The sequence below is a fragment of the Neopelma chrysocephalum genome, unplaced genomic scaffold (genome assembly GCF_003984885.1).
Source record: "Neopelma chrysocephalum unplaced genomic scaffold, ASM398488v2 Primary Assembly neopelma1_347, whole genome shotgun sequence".
NCBI lineage: Eukaryota > Metazoa > Chordata > Aves > Passeriformes > Pipridae > Neopelma > Neopelma chrysocephalum.
The window spans coordinates 920,780-943,219 of NW_020898011.1; the positions used below are offsets into that span (position 1 = coordinate 920,780).

The window sequence follows — 22,440 nt, forward strand, 5'->3', positions numbered from 1 at the left end:
TGACTTAGTTTTGGTTAAAAATACACTGAGCAGATCTTCAAGTTTTCTTTTGACATTGGGATTTTATTGACTGCTTGATGATGATACCAAAGTAAAATCGGATGAAATATTTAAAAATATTAATCTGATGGCTGTTTCTAGGAGCACAGAGGAGGCATTTGAGTGGAACAAAACCGTTACCACCAAGTCTTGCATGAAAATATTGCCAAGTCAGAGTTCTGCAAGGGCTGCCTTACAAAAACCTGGTGTTTGCAGGGGAGTTCAGACTGAGAGGTAGTCTTTGAGTTTCTCCATAATGGCATTCATTCCATCAGCTGGAACTATCATAACAGTCCTCAAAGGCTTCATTGGTACATCATCAAAGGACCATCTGCCACCCAAGCAGGTGTCGCTTTCCTCTTGCACAGAGTAGTTGAACTTCAGAAGGGCTTTCTGAACGACACAAATAAAAAGCATTCAGGTTAAAATTCTTCATTAGCATGAAGACAATACATCACCTAAACAAAGCAAAAATAATGAACCTATTATGCCGTGCTTATTAAGAAGTTTTCTCCCATCTGGAAAGGTCCACCAAAAAAAAATCCGCTATTAAGCGTTTTTAACTATCTGCTTTTCACAGGATTTATATGATTCATATTAAATTCTAAAATGACTGCTATTATTACAGTTTAGGATCAGAAAAATTACCCAAGACAGAGGAAAAAAAAAAATCAATGTCCCTTTTCTACTCTTACTATGCCTTATTTTAGGTGGTTTTAAGGCAGCATCTCATTCCATACGATCACACTAAGAAAGGCCAATCATTAGAAGCTGTTGTGCAACTAACAGGGATCAGAAAATCAGGCTCTTAATAGACCTTCAACCCTGGAACAAGAGTAAACCACTGTGTAATTCTGAGAATTAGCCAAAACCCAGATAAAAGGGACAGCAGGAGAGTGCAGGTGGAACTGAGCCTGTACTGAAGATGATGGATTGGTGTGGACAACATCTGGAAGGCCTGAGGCTGTGAGAAGGCTCTGCTCCCTTCAGGGCCTACTCTTAAAACTGCTCAGAGTCCTAAAAATTAACATATCTGTAAGGACAGAAATCAATATTAAGGGCATGGGCACCAATATGAATCCTGAGGAGAGTTTCAAAAAGCTCTTGGAAAGGCTGGAGCCACTGGAAGACATATTTATGCTTCTCCAAATAGGCAGGTGTTTATAATGTGTATTATTTCTTTTCAGGGATACATATACTGCATACAAAATCCCTTTTTATTAGCTTTCCTAGACAAAATACCTTATGCATAAGAAAAATGTATCTAACAAATGTTTCTAGTTTTCCCACAAGTCAGATTAAGGAGTATGAGCTGAATCATTTAGTAGAAAAACTTCCCTAACCACTTCCCTTTGAAGGGAAAGCTAAAATCCAGTCTCCTTTTAGGTTTGCTTCCCACTAACAGTATCTCAAGGCTGTAAATTTAATTTTTGAAGAACCACTACGTTAAATGAGGGGCTTTGCTCAAGAACAACACAAGCAATGGAAGCCCTAAATATTTAATCATTCCAAGTCTGGTTATAATAGATTTCCTGGTGATAATTTTAAGGAACAGAATAAAGCCCAGGGAACTGCCAAGTGCAAAAACGCTTCTCTCTGTTTTATATGGCTGCAAGTGTCTGCCTCACTACATTTAATACTATTTTATGGCAATCTAATTAACCTTCTGTGTGATCAGGGAGGATATATACTCCAACACTAATTTAACACATACACATTACTAAGTGCAGAAACCCACTTCATCTAACACCCTCCATAATGTTTAAAATGAATTTTTTTTTAAAAAAGACTGTTAAAAAAAGAAAAGCACGTTCAGTTTGAGTCCATCCACTTGAGCCGAAAATGACTGCAATTTACTTGAAAGCACACAATTAATTAGCCTTTAGAATGCCAGCCAAAATAACAAAGCAGAGAGGAAGCCAAAACAGCCCTTCTGGAATGTGACACCCAGGGACACAGGGGCATCACAGGCTGCTCCCTGTCAGCTTCTCAACAACACAGAGAGCTCAGGTTCAGCTGCTGTGGCAGGAACACAGAAAGAAAATCCCCAACTTGTTACTGCACTGAGGTGACAACAATTCCTATGGCTAAGAATGAATTCCCCCACTTACATGTTCCTTCTTCCCAAGAAATAAAATTACAGCCCTACCACAGCCTCTCACTGAGAGTCAGGAATGATCACACACAGCAGCCCTGGCCATTAACCACACAGTGCATGTGCAAGGACTTCATCCCACAGGCACTGCCAGAAATGAAAAATAATGGTCTTTTGACAAAGCAATAATATTGTAGAATAGGATTTTTAAAGCTTAGGAAAAAACCCACCACATGACAAAAAATTCCTTGCATTTTAAAGTACGTTTTTAATTTAATTTCCTGCGTCTTCCCCTCACCTGATTTGGCTTGGGACCAGAACTGTGCAGACAGGTTGCCTTAGGAGATAGGAAGTAATATTTTCATCTCAGTATTTTAGGACTTTTTATTAATATACTTGCCCTGAGTAGAAGAGACAGAAAAGGGAAATGAGAGCTACTTGTTTGGATCTTCAGAAGTGTTTTATTCTGAGGATTTTTTGAAAGTAACAGAAGGTGACCAGAAGGAAACACAAATCAATACACAAAAATAGCTTGATTGCTCATCTCTCAACACTACTCTAAAAAACCCTGGATTTAATTTAAAAAGAGTTGTGATCATATCTTGTTAAAAGCTCCTCTTAAATTTAAGGTAAAACACCTTTTTCGGTGATACATAAAGAAAAATTAACATCTTAAATTAAAACTATCACATGTTACCTCATGAAAGAACTCTTCCTCTGCATTTGCAAACATTAATTCCTCCTTTTGCTGATTTCTCCCTTCCCTCCTCTTAGAATTACTCTTTGTGGCTTCTGTGAAGGTTTTGCTGATAAGAAGATAATAGTGGCACTTCCCACAAGGTTTGTTTGTTCTCTGTGCCTCAGTCAGCTCTTTCCTAAAGATAAATAAATATTTACACATTTAAAAATATGTTTACACACAATTTAAATCCTAAACAAGTATATAATAAACCTTATATTGCATTAGTATAGAAAGGATATTCATATTGCAGCCTATTATTTTATGAGTGCCTCAGAAAATAAATTTTGCATGTTTATTCCTAGTACATAAATACACTATTTGCACTTTAAAACAATAAAAGTATCGATGCCTTTCCACACCTCACAAGACAACCCTTTTTTCCTGGAATTGTTCATGGTAGAGAGTCTGTGAAGTGATTCTAAGAGCAACTCTCCTTAAAAATACATCACATTATCACTTCCATGAGGAATTATAACTGAAAACACCGAAAATAACTTTTGCCCAACCTTATGTTAAACATGTTGTCACTGAAACACTCCAAAACCTTTAGGAGAAAGAGGTTGAAATCTGAATTTCAGCTGTCACAAGTGCTGTATTTGTGGTGACCTCAAAGTTAAGCCTTCAAGCACCCCATTTTTTTCTCTGAAAACCTTCCTGACCAACCCTACCTTACATATCCAAGTCAGAATTCCTTAAAAGTCTCTTTAATTGCTCAAATGAGCCTGTCCCTCAATCCAAACATCCCATTCCAGAGCCAGGCACTAACACATGAGAAGAAACATCCAAGTTGCTCCCAATCAGCACCCTATAAAAAGTTCTCATTTCATAATTTTCTCAGATCAATATGAAAATAATCTGCAACACAAAGACAAACTAAACACAGCTAAATATAAGCTACACACAGCTATTTCTGTAGTAGAAATGCACATATTCTTAAATTACACCCTCTTTTTTGTATTTTGTTTATATTTTTAAAAAATTTTTATATTTTAAATTACAAAGAGTTTCCCAAGCCTAAAGATCTAAAGAAAATTTAAAAATTAACTGAAGACCTTATATGAGATTAAAATAATTTTTCCTGTTCCTGCCTTACTTACATCTGTAGTACCACCTGTCTTAACATAGCTCCATATACATAAGATTTCTGAAAAAAATATGAAGTACTATTCAACATCATGTCAGAAAAAAAACCCCAAGAAACTTACTGGAGCTGCTGGTGCATGGGCAGAGCAATCTGGGGTGGAACATTGATGAATCTTTCACTGAGTATGAGACCCACAGGCTTTGTGCAATCACTCAGGAGTTTACTCAGTTGTTCAACTACGTGTTGGTCACAGCTCTTCTCACAGCGACTCAGAACCAGCTCTTTGATTTGCTCAGCACATTGTGTACCCTGCAATCAAAAACTGTATTTTCTTTACCTTGCAGAACGACTATTTACACAAGAAAACCTTGAATGTCACCTTCAAGGGGATTTCCTGCAGGCCTGGTGGCAATTTCCTGGAGCACCAAACAATTCCTCTGAAATCGTTCAGCAGCCCTGAAGCTGAGGGCAAACAAAGGTTGGCAGCTGATGGGAACACAGAGCACTCCACAGCAAAACTCCAAACTGAGGAGGATCAAAGTGGAGAAACACAAGTGATTGACAGCTCAGTTACCCTGGAACTACTGGATTTAGTTTTAACTCTTTGACCTTCAGCAAGTTACTACAACCAAAAAATAATAAATCTAAGTCACGTGTGACTTTTATGACCCCACGCCGGAATTCAAAATCCTGATCCAGCTGTCCAGGCTTGTCACACAGGGCAGAAAGCAGGATGCAGCCTCAATTATCACTAACTAGATGTTAATGAGGAATACCAACCTTTCTTTCTGTTAAGTTCAGGCAGCTTATAAAACCAAAGACCTCATCATCATCATCATCACCATCATCACTACTGTCCTCCTGGACTTCTGCTTGCTGTTGAAAGAAAGAAAAAGCAACAACTCAGACTGACATTCTATTTCCACTCTGCAGCAAAAGCTGTTTGTCTTCCCAGGAGATGCTCAGCAGATGACAACCATCCAGGTGATCTGTACAAACATAAACTGCAAATTCTGGTGCTGCTTCACTGAACATCTTGCTGTGCTCAGAGCCAGCTTTATATAAAGCCAGGTCATGCATCTTCTGCAGCAGGGGCTTTTGAAAGGCACTAAAGTTTGATAGCTCACATTTAATAAGCAGCATCTCGGTCCAAGGCACGGCAATATCTTAAGCAAAAGCAATTTTCTGCAGTTTCTAAAGTAGGGGAAGTAAACCTGCAATGCCTTAAAAACCACAGAGCAATAAAGCCTTGATAGGGAGTGGGACAAAGAGCTCAACAAAACTCCACAATAAAAAATCTGGGGAAAGAATTGGGGATCATGCAGCTGGAACAGAAGGATCATATTAAACCTGGAGAGAAAAACTGCTGGCACAAGACAAAAAGTGGATGTATAGCAATGGTTTAACAGCACAGCTGTGCCATGGGGGCAGCTTGTTTGGTTTGAAAGCAATGTGGCCATGACATCTTGAGCACCAAACAATATTAAGCAGCTTCCTGAGCCAGTAGAACTTGTTCAGGATTCATCTCTGGATCCATTTCTATGCCCAAAGAACTCTGCACAAAAAAAATCTGCACACAGGGTATTTCTGGTCTCTATCTCTGTACCTCCTGAGAATGCAGGAAAGTCCCAAGCTCCTATTTCTTATGGAGATGAGAACAAACTTCTCCACAGCATTTTCAGCATTACTTCTCTACTACACCAAAATTCAGAAAGTGAAAAGACTTCCATATGTAAAAAGAAACCAATAATAAATCAAATTCATTCTTTGGATTAAAGTAGGCATAGAAAATTTCAGCTCCCATAAAAGAATTACTCTCAAAGCCAAAAAGCAAGATACAAATTAAAGCATCCCCTTCTGAAATACAGAAATTATGTCATTTCAACAACAATTATTGTACTGTGCTTGCAAACATAAATTCTGTCTTACCTTGATAATACTTCCAATATGGTTCTGTTGTATTAATATATCAGTTAACTCAGCAGTGTTAACAGGAGCTTTCAGAAACAACTGGAAGACAGGAAATAAGTATTAAGTTTTAGGCACTGATAGTAGAAAGTAAAGTCAGTAATGTCTCTTAAGTTGCCATGGAATACTCTGTTCCATTTTTAATTTCTATTTAGTGAGGTTTTTTTATTTAACTTCCTTCAATATAATACTGTAAAGACTAAAAATCAGCTTCTTGAAGTACTTTCTCCTGGTCACTCCACACACAAGGTTTCCTGGGCAGCAATTAACATTATGAAGGCAGAAAGATGTACACACTGTGAAAGAATAATCCTATATTTTGTTGGGTCAAGTTATTGAAACCATGGTTTAGGAGACACACGTTCACAGGCAGCTGTAATTATTTCATCTCCATGAGCTGAAGAACAGTAAAACTACAAATTAATACAGAGAATGTGAACTGATATCTCTTCTTAACTTTTTAGATACTTTTTATCACAGTGGACATACCAACCAAGCTAAAAAGTAGTCAAAGTACCTGTTGCAGTAACTTCTTTATTCCATTGTAGTCATTGTCTGATATGGAATGTGCTTCAAATTCAATATTCACTTCCTGTGAAGAAGTAAAATAGAGGATATCAAACACACTTGGCAAGAACCTGTATCAAAACAAACCTAAACTTGAAGACAAGTAATGGTAGATATCAGAAGTAGAACTTATTTCCACGTTTCAGCAACTTCAGCAGTTGTTAGTTATCATTTCTTCTGTGAAAGAAGCAGAGCAGCTGTGGCTGCCCCATCCCTGGAAATGTTCAAGGCCAGGTTGGATGGGACTTGGAGCAACTTGGTCTAGGGGAAGGTGCCCCTGCCCAGGGCAGGGGGAAGGAGATCAGCTTTAAGGTCTGTTCTAACCCAAACCATTCTGTGATTCTGATATTCTCCTATGGTCTAGTAAGACAAGGAAGCTCTACAGAGGTAACTGAGACCACATGATTTACTTGAAAAGCCAACTGGACATACAGCATTCACTGCTGGCATCCAGGAACTTTCTGACTGCTTTAAAATTCAAGGATCTCACTGAATGATTAAGCCACTAAATTCAGAACAAAACATATTTCACAGTTGCTCTGAATGCTGTGAAAATCACTGCCATAAAATTGATATAAACCAAGGGAGCACTGGATGTTCTAACACCAGTCTTGCTTCATGGCTTTTCCACTACCCAAAATAACACCCTGGTAGGACAGAGTTCACAAACCCTCCATATTTCATCTATTCAAAAAATTAGGCAAATACAGACTCATCATATATTTTGGTGTGTCCCATCTCGCTGCTATGGGCTTCATCTCCTCCCTCCATGTTTATTCCAAAGCAAAGCCAGAGCCTGCAAAGCAAGCTGTTAGGAGTTGAAGGGAAAGGCTAATATGGCAAAAGTAAAAATGCCCTTAAAGTATTACTTCACAAAGTTTTGCACAGTTATAAATGCTCATAAATGCTTTAATATTACAGTGCACACCTTGGTGTCTTATACAAGAATTGAGGGAAACTTAACATATCTTTATATCAAGACTTCCAAACTGAAATAGATGTAAGAGTGATATATCATCCTCAAAAGCTGGGCTACTAAATTAAAATAAGTGTTATTCTGCAAATTTTATTCAGTTGAACTGAAAAGTAGTGCAGGACACAGAGAAACCATCCTCAAAACCCCTGTCACTGAAGACTCAAGAAACTTCACCCACAACTCAATAAAAACCTCTGTCCTACCCACATTATGCAGGGATGCTGTGCACTTTTAAGAAAAAGGAGGAAAAAGAAAGGATTATTGTCATTAGCTTTAATTTTTTAGTGCTGAAACAGTAGTGAAGTATCTTTCACCAGTTTACAAACACTGAACAGGACACACAGCACCAGCAGTGCCAGTCCAGAACTTCAACATATGTTAGATTAAACCAGGGCAGTGCCCATTCAACGTGGCACACGTTTCTAGCAAATGGGAAATGTGCTTTTCCATCATGTTACTACAACTGATAACACAATTAAACCTACACTTCTTATCAGGACATTTTTTTTTAAAAGATAGGGTTTGTGGTTTTTCATTTGCTAACTTAAGTAAGGCCTCATCTAAGAAAAAGGAAAATAATTAACTAAAAGTGAAATTCTAGTGAACACAATCACTGCAGCAAAATATTTAATTTAAAATGTACCAACTTAGAATCCACAGATACTTCTGTTCTTGGCCTTTTTAAGCCCTGTGAAAATAACAGATTGCCTTATCTGAAGATTTTAGTAAGAGTTCAAAGTCAGTGCACAGAAACACAGAATCATTTAGGTTGGTAAAGCCCTCTAAGGCCATCGAGTCCAACCATTCCCCCAGCACTGCCAAGGCCACCCCTAACCCATGTCCCCAAGTGCCACATCCACAGGGCTTTTAAATCCCTCCAGGGATGGGGACTCCACCCCTGCCCTGGGCAGCTGTGTCAGGGGTGGACAGCTGTTTTGGTGGATAAGTTTTTCCTAATATGGGATTGAAACCTCCCCTGGCACAACTTGAGGCTGTTCCCCCTTGTCCTGGGAGAAAAAACCGACCCCCACCTGGCTACAACCTTTCAGGTAGTTTGTAGCCACCCCAGTTCCCATTATTCTTGCAATACTCCAGGTGCAACAGGTGTAATAAGGCTAAAAAGACAGACCAAACATTTTGAAGTTTCAAGATGCTAAACTAAGCATTTTCAAAGAAACGCCTGGAATTAAAGCTGCAGGCTCTTGTGAGACTAAATCCTGGTACAACACTCTGGAAAAGGGCCTGGTGGCAAAACAAGGGGGAAAGACTTTAAGCTGAAGGGGAGTAGCTTTAGATGGGATATTGGGAAGAAATTGTTCCCTGTGAGGGTGGGGAGGCCCTGGCACAGGTTGCCCAGAGAAGCTGTGGCTGCTCCATCCCTGGAAGTGTCCAAGGCCAGGTTGGATGGGGCTTGGAGCAACCTGGGCTAGTGGGAGGTGTCCCTGCCCATGGCAGGGGGTGGAACAAGATGAGCTTTAAGATCCCTTCCAACCCAAACCATTCTAGGATTCTCTGATAAAAGGAAATCAGAGCAAATTATCTGTGCTGAGATCACTATTCCCACGCAGCTCCAGCCCCACACCTGAGCAGACACGGACACCCCACGGGCTGGGTCTGTACAACTGAGGCCTTGGGCATACCGACATTTGAGAAAGAGTTAAAAAACTGAAGACTTTCAACAACAACAAACCGAACACACTTTATATCACCATTACCGACACACAGTGAGCTGCACTCGCACAGGAACAGGAACAGCACCCATCGCTCCACCATGGGCATCACAGGGGCACAACCGCCTCCGGAACATCCCCTAGACATCCTAAACAAACACCCTCCTAAACATCTTCACCTCCCCAAACATCCCCCCAAATATCCTCCTACACACCTTACCAAGCATCCTCCTAAACAAACACTCTCCCAAACATCCTCCCGAACATCCCCCGAAACATCCTCCTACGCACCTTACCAAGCATCCTCCTAAACACTCTCCCAAACATTCTCCTGAACATCCCCCCAAATATCCTCCTACACACCTTACCAAGCATCTCCCTAAACAAACACTCTCCCAAACATTCCTCCGAACATCCCCCCAAACATCCTTCTACACACCTTACCAAGCATCCTCCTAGACAAACACTCTCCCAAACACACTCCCGAACTCCCTCCCAACCAACCTCCCGAACACCCCCCCAAACAAAACCCCTCCCGAACACCCTCAGGAACATCCCCCAAGCCCCCTCCCGACCCCTCTCCCGGGTGCTCTCTCCCATCTCCCGCAGCTCCTCTGGGCGCCCGCAGCGGCGGGGCCGGGCCGGCTCGGCGCGGGGCCCGCTCCCCTTTCACCTCATCGATCGGCTCCTCCGAGTCCGAGCCCTCCGAGCCGTCCGATCCCCCGGATCCCGACGACTCCGACCCCGAGTCGCTGCCGGGCCCGTCCCCGCGGCCCGGGGCTCGGCGCTTGGCCGGCGTGGCCATGGCCCACGGGGCGCAGGCGCGGCAGGAAGGGACGTGCGGCTGCGGGGCCGGCACAGCGACAGCGGTCCCGGGGTGCCACCGAGTGTCACCGAATGTCACCGTATGTCACCCAAAGTCACCGTATGTCACGACAGAGAGTCGCGGGGGAGCGCGGCGGGCGGGCGGCTGGTGCGCGATGCTGAGGGGGAAGCACTCCCCGCACCGCCCCTCTCCCCAAAGCCCCGGATTTCCTCTCCGCGCTGCTGCTGTCACTTCCTCCCGGCAGGAATTCCCTGCCGGGAAAGGGTTGTCAGGCGCTGGAAGGGGCTGCCCAGGGAGGCGGTGGAGTGCCCGTCCCTGGAGGTGTCCCTAAGGAACCGCTGGATGTGGCACCCGGTGCTCCGGTGACAGGTCGGACTCGGGGATCCCGGAGGGCTTTTCCAGCCTCGGTGATTCCGGGGCTCTGCGCTTTAAATGGAACAGGGTATCCCGAGCATCGCTGACATGATTAAAAATTAGTATTAGTAAAGATCAGTGTTATTAGACGGTAGTAAAAATTGCGAATTGAAACAGGGATCAAGCGCTTGCTGCTTGCTTAAAAAAACCAAAAAAAAACAACAAAAAAAGGGATAATTCCCAGATTCCCTAGAACTAGACTCCCTAGTTCCGGATAATTCCAGGCTAACAAACACAAAAGGGAGCGAGGTACAGCACAGTAAGCACAGTGTGAATGTTCTCTGGATGGAAAACACCGGTCAGGAAAATACGTGGAAAACTCCTAAGCATTGAAATTACCGAAGTGGTGACTAATGATTGAGCCTCAGTTATGTCAGTTCTGTCTAATTAACAAAGAAAGGTGGATGTTAATGAGGTCACTGAAGAAGGGGACTGAGTACTCCTACAGTCAGCCACAAGAGCAAGGCACAGGGCCTGGGATGTAATTCCAGCTTTATAAATACAAAGCAAGTAGGTTAAAATTTTTGTTTCCTTTAAAGCATCAATTGTGCCTCTGTTTATTTTTGTTTGTTTGGTTGGTTGGTTGGTTTTTTTTTTTGAGAGCTATGCATGCTCTGGGAGTACTTAGGTCATTGCCAAAATGTGCATAATGATGCACAGGGAAAGAATTTAATGTAGGAAGGTGAATTGTCAGATTTTTCCTGCTGCACTAAAACTGCCTTTCTGAGGATGCAGTAGGTGTATAGTTTTCCATTTGATTTGTGAATTTATGTTTGAAATTAATTACTAATGACTAACTGCTTTTGGTAAAAATGTGTGATGTAGTAGAAGGGTCAGAGCCTTTTGCTGCTCCTCTGAACCAGTTTTGTTGTTGAGTTTTGGGACTTAGATACCCAAATAACAGGAATTATTCTCAAATCTTTCGCTGTTGTTGTTACTTGATTGTATATGTCTTAGATTATCTGAGAATTTGGTAGGTTTGTGGACCATACTCCATGGTACCCTTACAGGTGGGGTTTTATCTTCCCTGGTTATTAAACCCATCTAATTGTGGTAAAGCATTTGAATCTTTATAATAATTTATTTTAAAGATAATTTGTTAGTATGCAATCAGGAAATTAGGGTAAATATGGATAATTAGGGCAAATGTGCAGTTAGAGAATGGATTTCTGTTTTTATGATTGGTACATTTGTAACTGAATTCAACACCAAAGTGCAAGCTTTTAAGGAACTGAGAACTATCATCTTCCATTTTAATGGCAGAATGTGTGTTTTCAGTGTAGCATTGTTAACTAGAGATACATGAGAATGTATGATATGTGAATATTATATATATTATATTCACGTAGACACATATATGTTGTATTAAAAAAAAATGTTGAAACACTGTTTTCCCTTTAGAAAAGGGTGAGATCCCAAAATGCATCAAATCAAATCTTTGCATAATTATTATGATGAGCAGAGGGTGAAAACCAGCATGGAAATTAATAGAATAAATAATTTTTCTGTAGATAGGAGCTGATCACATTGCAGAATGTGATGGCATTGTAGGGGTTGTTACTGCTTTTACAAAATACTCTTTTAAATGCTCAAGGAGCCTGTTCCTTGAGCAGTGTTATCTAAAGGCAGCATGTTATTTTTTGGCCTTATCAGGGTGGATATTCCTGCCCAGAGAATACCCAATAACAGCTTACTCATTCTGTAGGGAGCTGTACAACTGGTAGCAACCCAGTTCTTTGGAGCTGAGCTGTTGAAGTCACTGTTCAAGTAGATGTAGTTTAGATCTAATTTAGATAAATTCCATTCTTGTATTTTAGAGTTCTGCTGCACTTCTTTGGTGAACAATGAAGGTTCTGCTGCTGAAGGATCCCAAAGAAAAAGATTCGGGACCAGATCCATATATTAAAGTGAGTAAACTTTAAAAAAAAGTAAACAAATGGGTCACTTCACTGTTAAATAATAGTGTCAGGTGGATGTAACTGTTTCAGGTGGAAAACATGCTTAATCAAAATTAGGAGTGGATGTTTGAAATTGTGATATTTTCTGAGGAAAATAATCAAAAATAGGAGTACGTGTCTGAAATGATGCTAAGAGAAAAAGTGTCCTAGAAAATATGCTCTTACTGCAAAAAGTTATGTTTTGGGGCATTTTTACTGAATTCACTTTTAAAGCTCTCAGCAAAATACTGATATTAAACCAGTTTCATTTTAATTAATATTGATCACGTTCATATGGATAAAATTAAGATTACAAGAATTCTTAGTATTCTTACTGGGAATGTAATATGAAATAGAGGTTAGTTGTTGGTGAGGTTCTTTCTGCTACTGCCTTTAGTCATGTGAGTGAGTCTTATTGTAAGAGCAGTTCTGTTGAAGAGTTTCTGTTTAACAGGAATTATTTCTTTAGAAGAATGGATTATTTAGAAGAATTTTATTTACAGAATTACAGAGATGTCCAGGAATATTTTCAGTACTGGGGGTTTCAGAGTTATACTGTAACTCAGGAGGCCTCTGTTCCACAGCTGTTTGTTTAATAATATGTTGTAAAACAACTAACAAACCAAACTAGATTTACCAGTAAAAGGAAGTCAAAGGCCTTTTAATTTTGCTTCAGTAAAAAGAAATACTTGTGCTGACTCAGTCAATTCTTTGAAAAAGGGAAAAACTGCTTTTTGGAACCTATTTCAAGAGCTGAAAACCTTTTCTTGGTAGGAATTGGGATTGTACGACCTTGAAGCAACGTTGATCCCAGTTTTGTCATTTGAATTCCTGTCTCTTGAAAGCTTATTTGAAAAGGTAAGTGCTAAATTATTCCCGTTGTCTTATTTTAAACAAAATTTAGGCCATGGTTGCCAAGATCCTGTGTGTTATCTTGGTTTAATTGTACCCTTTGGGGTACCTTTTTTAGCTGTGTATAATAAAATTTTGTGTACAGCACAGTCCAGTGGTTGGACAGCATCAGGGATCTTGTCCATACTTGTTAAAGAATTAAGTTGGTCAGACAAAATTCACATTTCAGTTGATGGACCATAGACAGACACAAGTGTTGGGGCATTTCAGACATCTGTTGAAGCTGTTCTGTTCCTCTCAAGGTTGTAAAGAATTGATCAACTTAATTTTTAAGTTAATTTACTAATTGTTTTTTGTTCACTTCTTGATTTACTGTTTATAAATAGCTTTCTCATCCGGAGTGCTATGGAGGCCTAGTTTTTACCAGTCCAAGGGCATTAGAAGCCATCAAAATATGTTTAAAAGAGAACAGTAAAAAAGAAGGTAAGTGCATATTTATATTCCTTGGTCTTTCCCTTTCAGTATCTTGTGAAATCTGTATTTTATTGCATTTTATTTCACCCACCAGTAGATATTTGGAGCATGACTATTTAAAAACAGCTGTATCTCATAGTTCTTGTGGCATCCTAAAGGGCTCCTGGTGGATTGAGCTTTTAAGGGTTGGGTTTTCCACACTTAAAAATGAAAGGAAGGAGCCTTTGGTGCAAATTACTAATTAGTAAGAGCTTTTCCAATTATGGTTATCTCATGAACAAGAAATATTTTGCTTCAGTGCCTGGTTTACTCACTATTTTCCTCCCTTAAAGAGAAAATAATCTTATAAAAGGTAGCCACTACTTCTGTGCCTACATAATTCATATGAAATGTTACAGAAACAGAGATTTCTCTGTCTTGAATAGAAAAAAACCCCTCAGGTGAATTAATTTTTAGCTAAAAAGTGGTGAAGTACTGGTGATACCTAGAAGCCAACAGATCAGCTGTGAGAATCCTACTAAATAGAAATTCCTGTCACAATCATCTGTCAAATCATTGTGGACTCTTCAAAAATTCTTGTGATAAGTGATAGTTCTGGTATAGAGTTTCTACAAACACTTAAGTAGTTTTATTACTTCATTTGCTCCATATTTGGGCTGTGGACTTACTAATCAATGTACTGTGAGTAAGGTTACACCCCTGAGTAAGCAGTGAGTACATTGAGACCCTTGGCTTATTGTCCCTTTTCAACAGCAGAGTACAATATATTAGGATTTGGGGTCAAATGTCATCTCTTATGTCGAGTTCATCCCTAATCTTGATTAGGACCTGCTGAAATACAAATTTTAATCAATAAAATGAGTCATTAGTTCCTATTTTTTAGTTCCTATTTGAGTTCCTTTCAAAAGCAATAAACTGTTTCTTTTTTAAGAATAGTTTCCTCTGATTTGTTGGGTTTTTTTGTTGTAGTTCATATTTCTCCCCCCCTCAAATACCAGAAAAAACTCCCTGCCCTGTGATGTGCTGGTTTAAGACAAGACAGTAAAAGACTTGGTGTATCTATTTTTGACCCATTAGGATTTTGGGCACAGGGATCAGGTTGCTGGAACCAAGAGCAGTAATGTATAACCTCCTCACTGCCTGGGGGAGGAAAACTATCTCACAGGAATTTTATTTTGGTCTTGGGTACATTTTATTTCAGAGTTGATAACTTAATTTTGGTGCATGTCTAAAATATAATCAGTTCTATATATTTCTTGTATAAGAGTTGCTTTATCCAGTTCTGTAGTGGATAGGTACAGATTTTTATCCTTTTGTTTGTTGTCATAGAATATTATATTTGGGGTTTTTTTGCCTCAATACTCAATTTAAACCACCAGTTTCTATGTCTAAATCTCCCTTTGCACCATGTGCCTTTTTTCCCCTACAAGTTCTGGTATGTTTTTAGTGCCAAAAATGAACATTGTAAGTTCCATGGGATCTGGCACAGGGCAAAGTGTGCATTAAAAATACCACTTAACCAGAGCAGCCAAGAACTAGTTACTTAAATTAAGCTTTTAAAAACATGTTGTAGACTGCTGTTTACCCAATGAAAAAATACATTTAAAATTCATTTTGTGCATCCAGTGCTGCAGTATGTAGTGGGAATATTAGTTATTATTATTTTGCTGTATTTGTAGATTAAAAAGAAGTCCACATAATCGTTTAGCATTCATATTTTGTTGCCATGTGCTTTAATTTAACTTAATGTTTTTCAGCCTGGTCAAAATCTCTTAAGCAAATGTGGAATATCAAACCAACGTATGTGGTAGGAAAAGCTACAGCTTCTTTAGGTAAGCTGGTTTTAAAAAAGGAATCTTAGGTAAATCTGGCTTTTATTCTATTTTTGGAATATTAGCTGGTGTTCAAGGGTGCTCAGAAAAAAATATGAGTAAGTTTTCTAACTGAATAATTTGGAAAACAGGTAAAATCCTGCTTCAGTCAGGATCTGCCTTCTGGATTTCTGCTCCTTTTATTGCAAAGTGATGGTCATTAATTTAAAAAATTTGGTCAAAACAGAAAAAACACCCCTTTGTTCTTAATTTGCACGTGGCTTTTTCATTCTGTTTGGAAATGCAATTGGATGAGAGGGATTATAACCTGACTGAGACTGTACACATAGTCTCCCTTTCAACCCATATTTCTGTGACAGTAAATCTGAATTGTTCTCATTGTTTTCAATGCTTTCCTCTGCTCCTTTTGGTTATAGTAGAAGAAATTGGCCTCAGCCCACAAGGAGAAAAGTGTGGAAATGCTGAAAAATTGGCTGAATATATTTGCTCAAGTAAGTAGCTGAAATTTTCTGGTCAAATTAAGGTACCTTCCATTGTTTCAGAATTTCCTAAAGATAAAATCAAGTGCACAGGGAGACAGAGAAATACCTGCTGCAAATATCTCTTGTTTGTAGGACCTGTGAATTCAGCCTCTGGGTGATAACTCTGACAGACAATAAAAAGTACTTCAAAATGTATATACAAGATATTAATTTACATGAAATCTTAGGCTCTCTAATTGATTAATAATATTATATGAGCCACTAGGCAAAGTTTAATTTTAGTGAAAGGTCAGAGCTGTCATGATTGGAAATTGCTGCTTAATCATAAGGTTTAAATGCTGAATTAACACATGGTTTCAGAGGGATCTGCTTTTGAGCACCAAAGAAGAGTGGTTTTGAAGAATTTGAAGTGATGCTTTAAGTTTTGTTTAACCTTTTATTATGATTAAAGCTGTCATGCTGATCTTCACTGCATCGAATTATCAGATTATTGGGTAATTTTTAAAGTCTTGTTAGTCCACTTCTTCTTTTGTTTTTATTGTAATTTGTTAAAATTTCCAGTAGTAACAAGAAACATTTCTAGGCTTAGGGGCTGATTATTTTTTGAGTGGATGGGTCAGTACAAACTGTGAAAAAAGAGGCTGTGTTTTTGTACAGATGCCAGAGAACTGATCAGCAAAGTCTGCACAGTAGCAGAGATTTATAGGTAAAAGGAAAATACAATTGGAGCTGGCAAATATTGCTTTTCCTGGGCACAGTGTTCTCTAATTCACTGGAAAATAAAACATTTTAACTATGTGGAGTATGTAATGATAAAAGGCATAGTTGCCAACACAAGATTGAATAATAAATTGTGAAAATTAAAAATTATGCTTGCAATACAGAAAGGCCATAAGGGGAGAACAACCCATCTCTGCTCTTCAACAGACACATTAAAGCAAAGAGAGGTTTTAGCTGACTTTTTTTTAGTGCTAGAAAATCTACTTCTGGCAATGAATTCAATGTTTGCCAGTTGGCAGGTGCAGGGATTTTTTTTTTGAGAAGGAAGACAAGAGAAATACCTTTTTGTTCTGTTGTAGGAATGCAAAAAAGCTCAACCAAACAGTGAATTTCAGTCGTTGGAGTCTGCTTGTTGTTGATACACATAATCATCCTCAAGGATTTATTGGATTGTGCATATTTGTGTGCTCTCAATTGGTTTATAACAACCTCAGAAGTACAGATTCAATTATATCATGTTCCCTAGTATGTATGTACTCATTTTTTAGGCATAAAATAAGTAGATGAAAAGAACAGCTCTGAATTTTTTATATCTTTAGAATTTATTGTCAGAATAAAAGGAAAATCTGAAATAATGAGGTTTTTTGTTGTTCACCTTTTGTGCTTTAAAAAAATATTTCAACCTAAAGGATTGAGAAATAAAGGAATTAACTCTGTAACTGGCCAGTTGGCTTTACTCTTTTCAAGGCAAATGTTTGGTTACAGAAGTAGGGGATATCAATACTTGTTGTGTTGTTCAGGCCTAGTAAGGAATTTTTCTGTCCTTTGTAAACACAAGTCCAAAAGGATTTGTGTTTCTTTACAGGTGTCATATTGATATTCCAATTAACTGACAGGAGTTGCAGGAGAATTGATGCTGAATTATGTAGATTTCATCTTATTTTAAAACCTTTTTTGCATTCTGAGCCAAGTTTATTCTTCCTTCCTATAATTTATGATAAGGATATCTGTGTTTTCTAATAAAACTTCAGTGTGCAGGCAGGACAGTCAGTTGTATCTGTGGTGACTCCTATGAGGGTCTTTCCATGTGATGTTTGCTCTGCTGCCCTTTATTTTTTATCCCTGAGAAATCTCTGCTGCTGCATAAACCAAGAATCTCCTTCCAGCACTTAAAAGCATTTCTCTTACTAGTAATGGTGCCTTAAACATGTATTAACAAATCTAAATTAGTACTAAAATGATTTATGGAGGGACTCCCATTTCTTTTGAAAGCTGAGTGCAAAGCTGGAGCAGCTGTGTGGAATTTCAGCTTGAAATTTTCTTTGATTTTGTTATTTATAGAAAAGGCAAACTGGGTAAAAGTCTGCTGTTAAAGTGCTAATTTGACAAAAGCCAGTGAGGATATTCCCTTCCATCCCAGCAGTGGAACCAGAATCCTTTTTTCCTTGAGGAAGTGAGGTAGAATTGCAGATAGATTGAAACTTTTCAGCAGAAAAAAATGTTCTGTCCTCTTCTTTGTCTGTCTGAATATTCTTTTATAGAGAGAGATCTGTCATATATTGAGTGGGACTGAGATTTTAAATATAAAATTGAGGCAGATTGTGTTGAGGAGGAGGAGGAGGAGGAGATAAATTCCTCTGTAGAAGGGCAGCGGGAATAGAAACGCAGTTTATCTTTGGGGAGATCTTTTTAGGCAAAGTATTCATATTCCAGCTATGGAATATTTTTAATGTACATGCTAAGTAGCCTCTGTCCTCTGGATTGGGGATGCAGCTGCACTGCAGATGTTTTGAGCTGCCTTAGGGCTGTGTCTGTGGTGAAGCATTTGATAAATCAGCATTTGATACCTTTAAAATGTATCGAATGTATCATGTTTACTCTTTATTAAAGACCTGAGCTAATTAAAGTTCTTGTTTTGTGTGTTTACAGGAGAGAAACCGAATTCCTCAGCTCTTCTTTTTCCTTGTGGAGCCCTGAAAAGAGAAGTTCTTCCTACAGTGCTTAGAGAGAAAGGTTGAGCTTTCCCCGGGGACTCCTTTTAATTAGTCAGTGATGAGAAAAGTTGCCTCTAAAGCTTGTGCTCCAAATTTGAATAAGTAAAAATGGAACTTGCTGTTAAGTTGGCTGCAGGTTGGAGGATGGGAGTGAACACTGGGAGGGTGGATGGCTGCCCACAGCTCTGGGACATACAAATCCTTCACAGAATTTCCATCTTATCTTTTTAGCCTAAAATAATGTGCTTAAGGGCAATTAGTATGTTGTGAGTGTTTAATTGAGGGAATAGAAATTAAAGACACCCTGTTTAATTATGACTGTGTGTCCTGATTCCAGGCATACCTCTGGAAAGCCTGACTGTTTATCAAACAACCCAGCACCCTGATCTGCAGGAATCTTTGAGCAGTTACTTCTCACAGCAGGTACTGGGCACTGATGTAGTTTGAGGTTTTTGGGGGGATGTGACAATACTCTTCTCTAAGTAGTGTAGCTGAAATATCACTGGACACCTTTGCTCTATGTCACAAACTAGAATCCAGTAGTAACCTGCCTTACTTAGTTTGTGTTCCTTCTCTGATCATCCAGTCTGTGAATGCTTTACTGATCTCATTATAAGTGTTTGAATTCCAACTGACATGTTGAAAAGTGTATTGAGATATGTTTGCTAGAATTATTAATGTTTTTCTCTTTTTAAAACCATCTAGTAAAGGTCATTCAGGAGCAGTAAGTGCATTGTAAAAATAGTAATGGCTTTAAATTGTTTCAGTACTGGATATCTGAATATTCCATTTGTAGGAGCCTCATAGAATTATAGAATCATGGAATGGTTTGGGTTGAATGGAGCCTTAGGGACCATCCCATTCTACCCCCTGCCATGGGCAGGGACACCTCCCACTAGCCCAGGTTGTTCCAGGCCCCATCCAAGCTGGCCTTGGACACTTCCAGGGATGGGGCAGCCACAGCTTCTCTGGGCAACCTGTGCCAGGGCCTCACCAGGGGAAGAATTTCTTCCCAATATCCCATTCAACCCTGCCCTCTGGCAGTGGGAAGTCATTCCCCCTTGTCCAGTCCCTCCAGGCCCTTGTCCCAAGTCCCTCTCCAGCTCTCTTGATGCCCCTTTATTCGCTGAAAGCGACTCCAAGGTCTCCCTGGAGCCTTCCAGGCTGAACACCCCCAGCTCTCCCAGCCTGTCAGCTGAGCTTGGGACTCAATCTTCACTCCAGGCAGAATTTGGCAGTTTTATTTGGCTACAGCATATTCCTGCTGCAGTCCTAATTCAGTTTATTCTGGGAGTGACAGCCCTTCCATGTGTCTGCAGTTCTAAGGCATCACCTTGTCTTTGCCAGAGGATCTCAGGGCAGGGGGAACTTGGGGAACGTGTGACAAAGTATTTGGTTACAGTCACTCCTGAATTTCAGCATTCCATGGCAGAATGGGGTTTGGCAAGGCTGGCTGTGCCACAGGAATCCCTTTCTGCTGGCTTCACTGCAGTTTCTCATCCATAAAAACCCTTCCCATCCATATGGAGGCAGCTGAAGGGATTTCTGTGACAAGGCACTGCTGGAACAGGGAGGGATCTGTGCCAACCTCTGCTTCCTTTCACTCAGGGAATCCCTGCAAGTGTGGTGTTCTTCAGCCCATCTGGTGTCAAATTCTGCCTCCAGCACATTCAGCAGCTTTCAGGGGACGTGATCAACCATGTCAAGGTATCTTCTGTTAAAAATAGTGAAACACAAGAGGGAGTAAGTTTGGGGTGGGCAAGTGAGAGATAGGAAAGTTGTTACAGCCAATACAAACCTTGATTTTCTCTTTTGTTTATTTCTCTGAAAAAAAAACCCAGATCATAGCAAATATAAATGTTATTATGTAGAGTCATAGAATCACAGAATGGTTTGGGTTGGAAAGGACCTTAAACACCATCCAGCTCCACCCCCAGCCATGGGCAGGGACACCTTCCACTAGACCAGATTGCTCCAAACCTCATCCCACCTGGCCTTGGTTGGAGTCAGCTGAAAGCCTGGGGTTTTTTTTAAAAAAAAGAAGTAATTGTTTTCATCTAGAATGTGTTCCCCAACCAACTTATCCCACCTCCTCTAGGACAGACTTCATTTTCTCTTACTGAAGGTGTGAGGAGCTCTTGCTTGAACTGGGCTGAAGCTGATTAAAATTCCTCTCACTTTTGCTGTTCTGAGGGACTAAGAGCTTTAAATATTTGTAATGATGGGATAAATATTAATCTTCCCTAAGTAATTGTTGAGTAGCTCAATTGATGGGTGCTTTTTAATACTGAAAATCCTCCCCCTGAAATGGTCAGTGGTGTTGAGGAAGCTCAGCTGTGTGAGCAGGTAACTGGGAGGGCAGACACCTGAGTTGTGATGCTTTGCCTGACCATTTCAACTGGAAATTTTGTCATTCCAGTTTGCTGCCATCGGGCCAACGACTGCAGAGGCCCTGGAAGCTGCAGGGGTCCCTGTGAGCTGCACTGCAGGGAGCCCCACTCCCCAGGATCTCGCCGCTGGGATCCACAAAGCCCTTCACACCCAGAACTGCTCCTTGCCTAAGTGAGAGCCCAGGGTGCCTGGGAAGGTGAACATGGTGCTGTAGTTTCCACTTTCAGATCTGTTGTCGTGCAAGAAAAGTGTTTTTCAGGAATATACAACACTCTTGTCAGGGACTGGTGTGAGAAGGTTGCACCTAAATGTCTAAGAATTGTGGAATCTCTCCAGCATCTCTTAAAACATCCAACTATTCCCCTTTCCTCATGTGAATGTGAGTATTTTATCCTTGAAAACTAGCTGTGAACACCTGTACCCTGAAATCACTTCCTCACATCACCTCGGGTATCTCCCAGCACACAGGTCAGGTTTTAATTTCTCTGTATAATCAGTTTTACAGACACATCTTCTTTTGTACAAAAAAACCCACGTTTCAATGAAGGATTTTCTTTTGTAAACTTGTTTATTGTTCTGCTTTTCAGATATTTGTGTGGAAATGATGATTGTAGGTTCTCAGTGGCATGGGAGAGTTCTTGCAGTGAAGTTGCACTGTGTGGGGCTAATTCAGGTCTGCTCTTGCCCCTCAACATCCTTACAGTATAGGGTCTGAAGAATTAGGTTTGGGTTTCTGTTCCTGTAAAGGAGGGAAATAAACTGGCTTATCAGAGTTTATAATGGTGTTAGAGTTGTGTTTTGGATGTAGTTTATGCTTTAATTATTTATCTGTGAAAGGGGAAAAATAATCCGATTTAGCACTAATGCCAAGGGATTCATAGAAGATTTAAATCATAATATACTCAATGATAATCCTCCTGAAAAAATGATCATTTGTGTTGTTAGCAAAGTGCTGAGGTTCCTGGAATAACAGAGAAGCCCTTATTTGCTGTACAGTCCTGTTATCTTAATTCTGAGGATGTGACCAGAATTTCCAGCCAGGTGAGATGCTCCGGCCTTGGAACAAGAGTTAATCTGAGCCCAGTTGTGCTCCTGCAAACTGAACTCATTTCAGATTGTGGGTGTGGGTTCATCACACTGGAGACAAATATTTGGCTGGATAAAGCAGTTCCTTTTCTTGAGACAAAATGGAATCTCAGAAGGAGAATCACGGAATAGTTTAGGTTGGAAGGGACCTTAAAGAAAGCTCTTCTAGTTCCATGTACATACATGTAAAAACTGTTTCTACCTTTAAATAAAGTGTTTTATACTGTTGTTTTTCAATAGTGAACCACATTTATTTGTGATGCTGTATTTTTAAAAACTTTGGGTTTTTTA

The 22,440-nt window shown here is 39.8% G+C and overlaps 2 protein-coding genes across 8 annotated transcripts; one reads left to right on the plus strand and one right to left on the minus strand.

Annotated features, from left to right (window-relative positions):
• Positions 1 to 36: 36 nt before the first annotated feature.
• On the minus strand, positions 37 to 9,962 carry BCCIP (BRCA2 and CDKN1A interacting protein). Of its 2 annotated transcripts, XR_003537628.1 has the most exons (8): positions 9,815 to 9,962; positions 6,446 to 6,520; positions 5,890 to 5,970; positions 4,741 to 4,836; positions 4,082 to 4,269; positions 2,832 to 3,009; positions 2,433 to 2,535; positions 322 to 432 (listed from the first exon to the last, which is right to left on the minus strand). XR_003537628.1 is itself a non-coding variant. In XM_027705750.1 (7 exons), the coding sequence occupies exons 1-7, from the start codon at positions 9,944 to 9,946 to the stop codon at positions 262 to 264; spliced, it is 921 nt and encodes a 306-aa protein (XP_027561551.1). In that variant the 5' UTR covers positions 9,947 to 9,961; the 3' UTR covers positions 37 to 261. The 2 variants fall into 2 exon arrangements, 1 of the variants encoding a protein (XP_027561551.1); XM_027705750.1 differs by lacking the exon at positions 2,433 to 2,535 and having other exon boundaries at positions 37 to 432; positions 9,815 to 9,961.
• A 48-nt stretch (positions 9,963 to 10,010) lies between these two features.
• On the plus strand, positions 10,011 to 22,430 carry UROS (uroporphyrinogen III synthase). 6 transcript variants are annotated; one of them, XM_027705753.1, is made up of 11 exons: positions 10,115 to 10,461; positions 10,778 to 10,781; positions 12,199 to 12,288; positions 13,093 to 13,176; positions 13,557 to 13,653; positions 15,402 to 15,476; positions 15,893 to 15,967; positions 18,608 to 18,691; positions 19,010 to 19,095; positions 20,281 to 20,379; positions 21,092 to 22,430. In XM_027705753.1, the coding sequence occupies exons 3-11, from the start codon at positions 12,226 to 12,228 to the stop codon at positions 21,236 to 21,238; spliced, it is 810 nt and encodes a 269-aa protein (XP_027561554.1). In that variant the 5' UTR covers positions 10,115 to 10,461; positions 10,778 to 10,781; positions 12,199 to 12,225; the 3' UTR covers positions 21,239 to 22,430. The 6 variants fall into 6 exon arrangements, with proteins under 6 accessions (XP_027561556.1, XP_027561558.1, XP_027561554.1 ...); XM_027705755.1 differs by lacking the exons at positions 10,115 to 10,461; positions 10,778 to 10,781 and adding an exon at positions 10,011 to 10,046; XM_027705752.1 differs by having other exon boundaries at positions 10,115 to 10,891; positions 12,175 to 12,288.
• Positions 22,431 to 22,440: the final 10 nt, after the last annotated feature.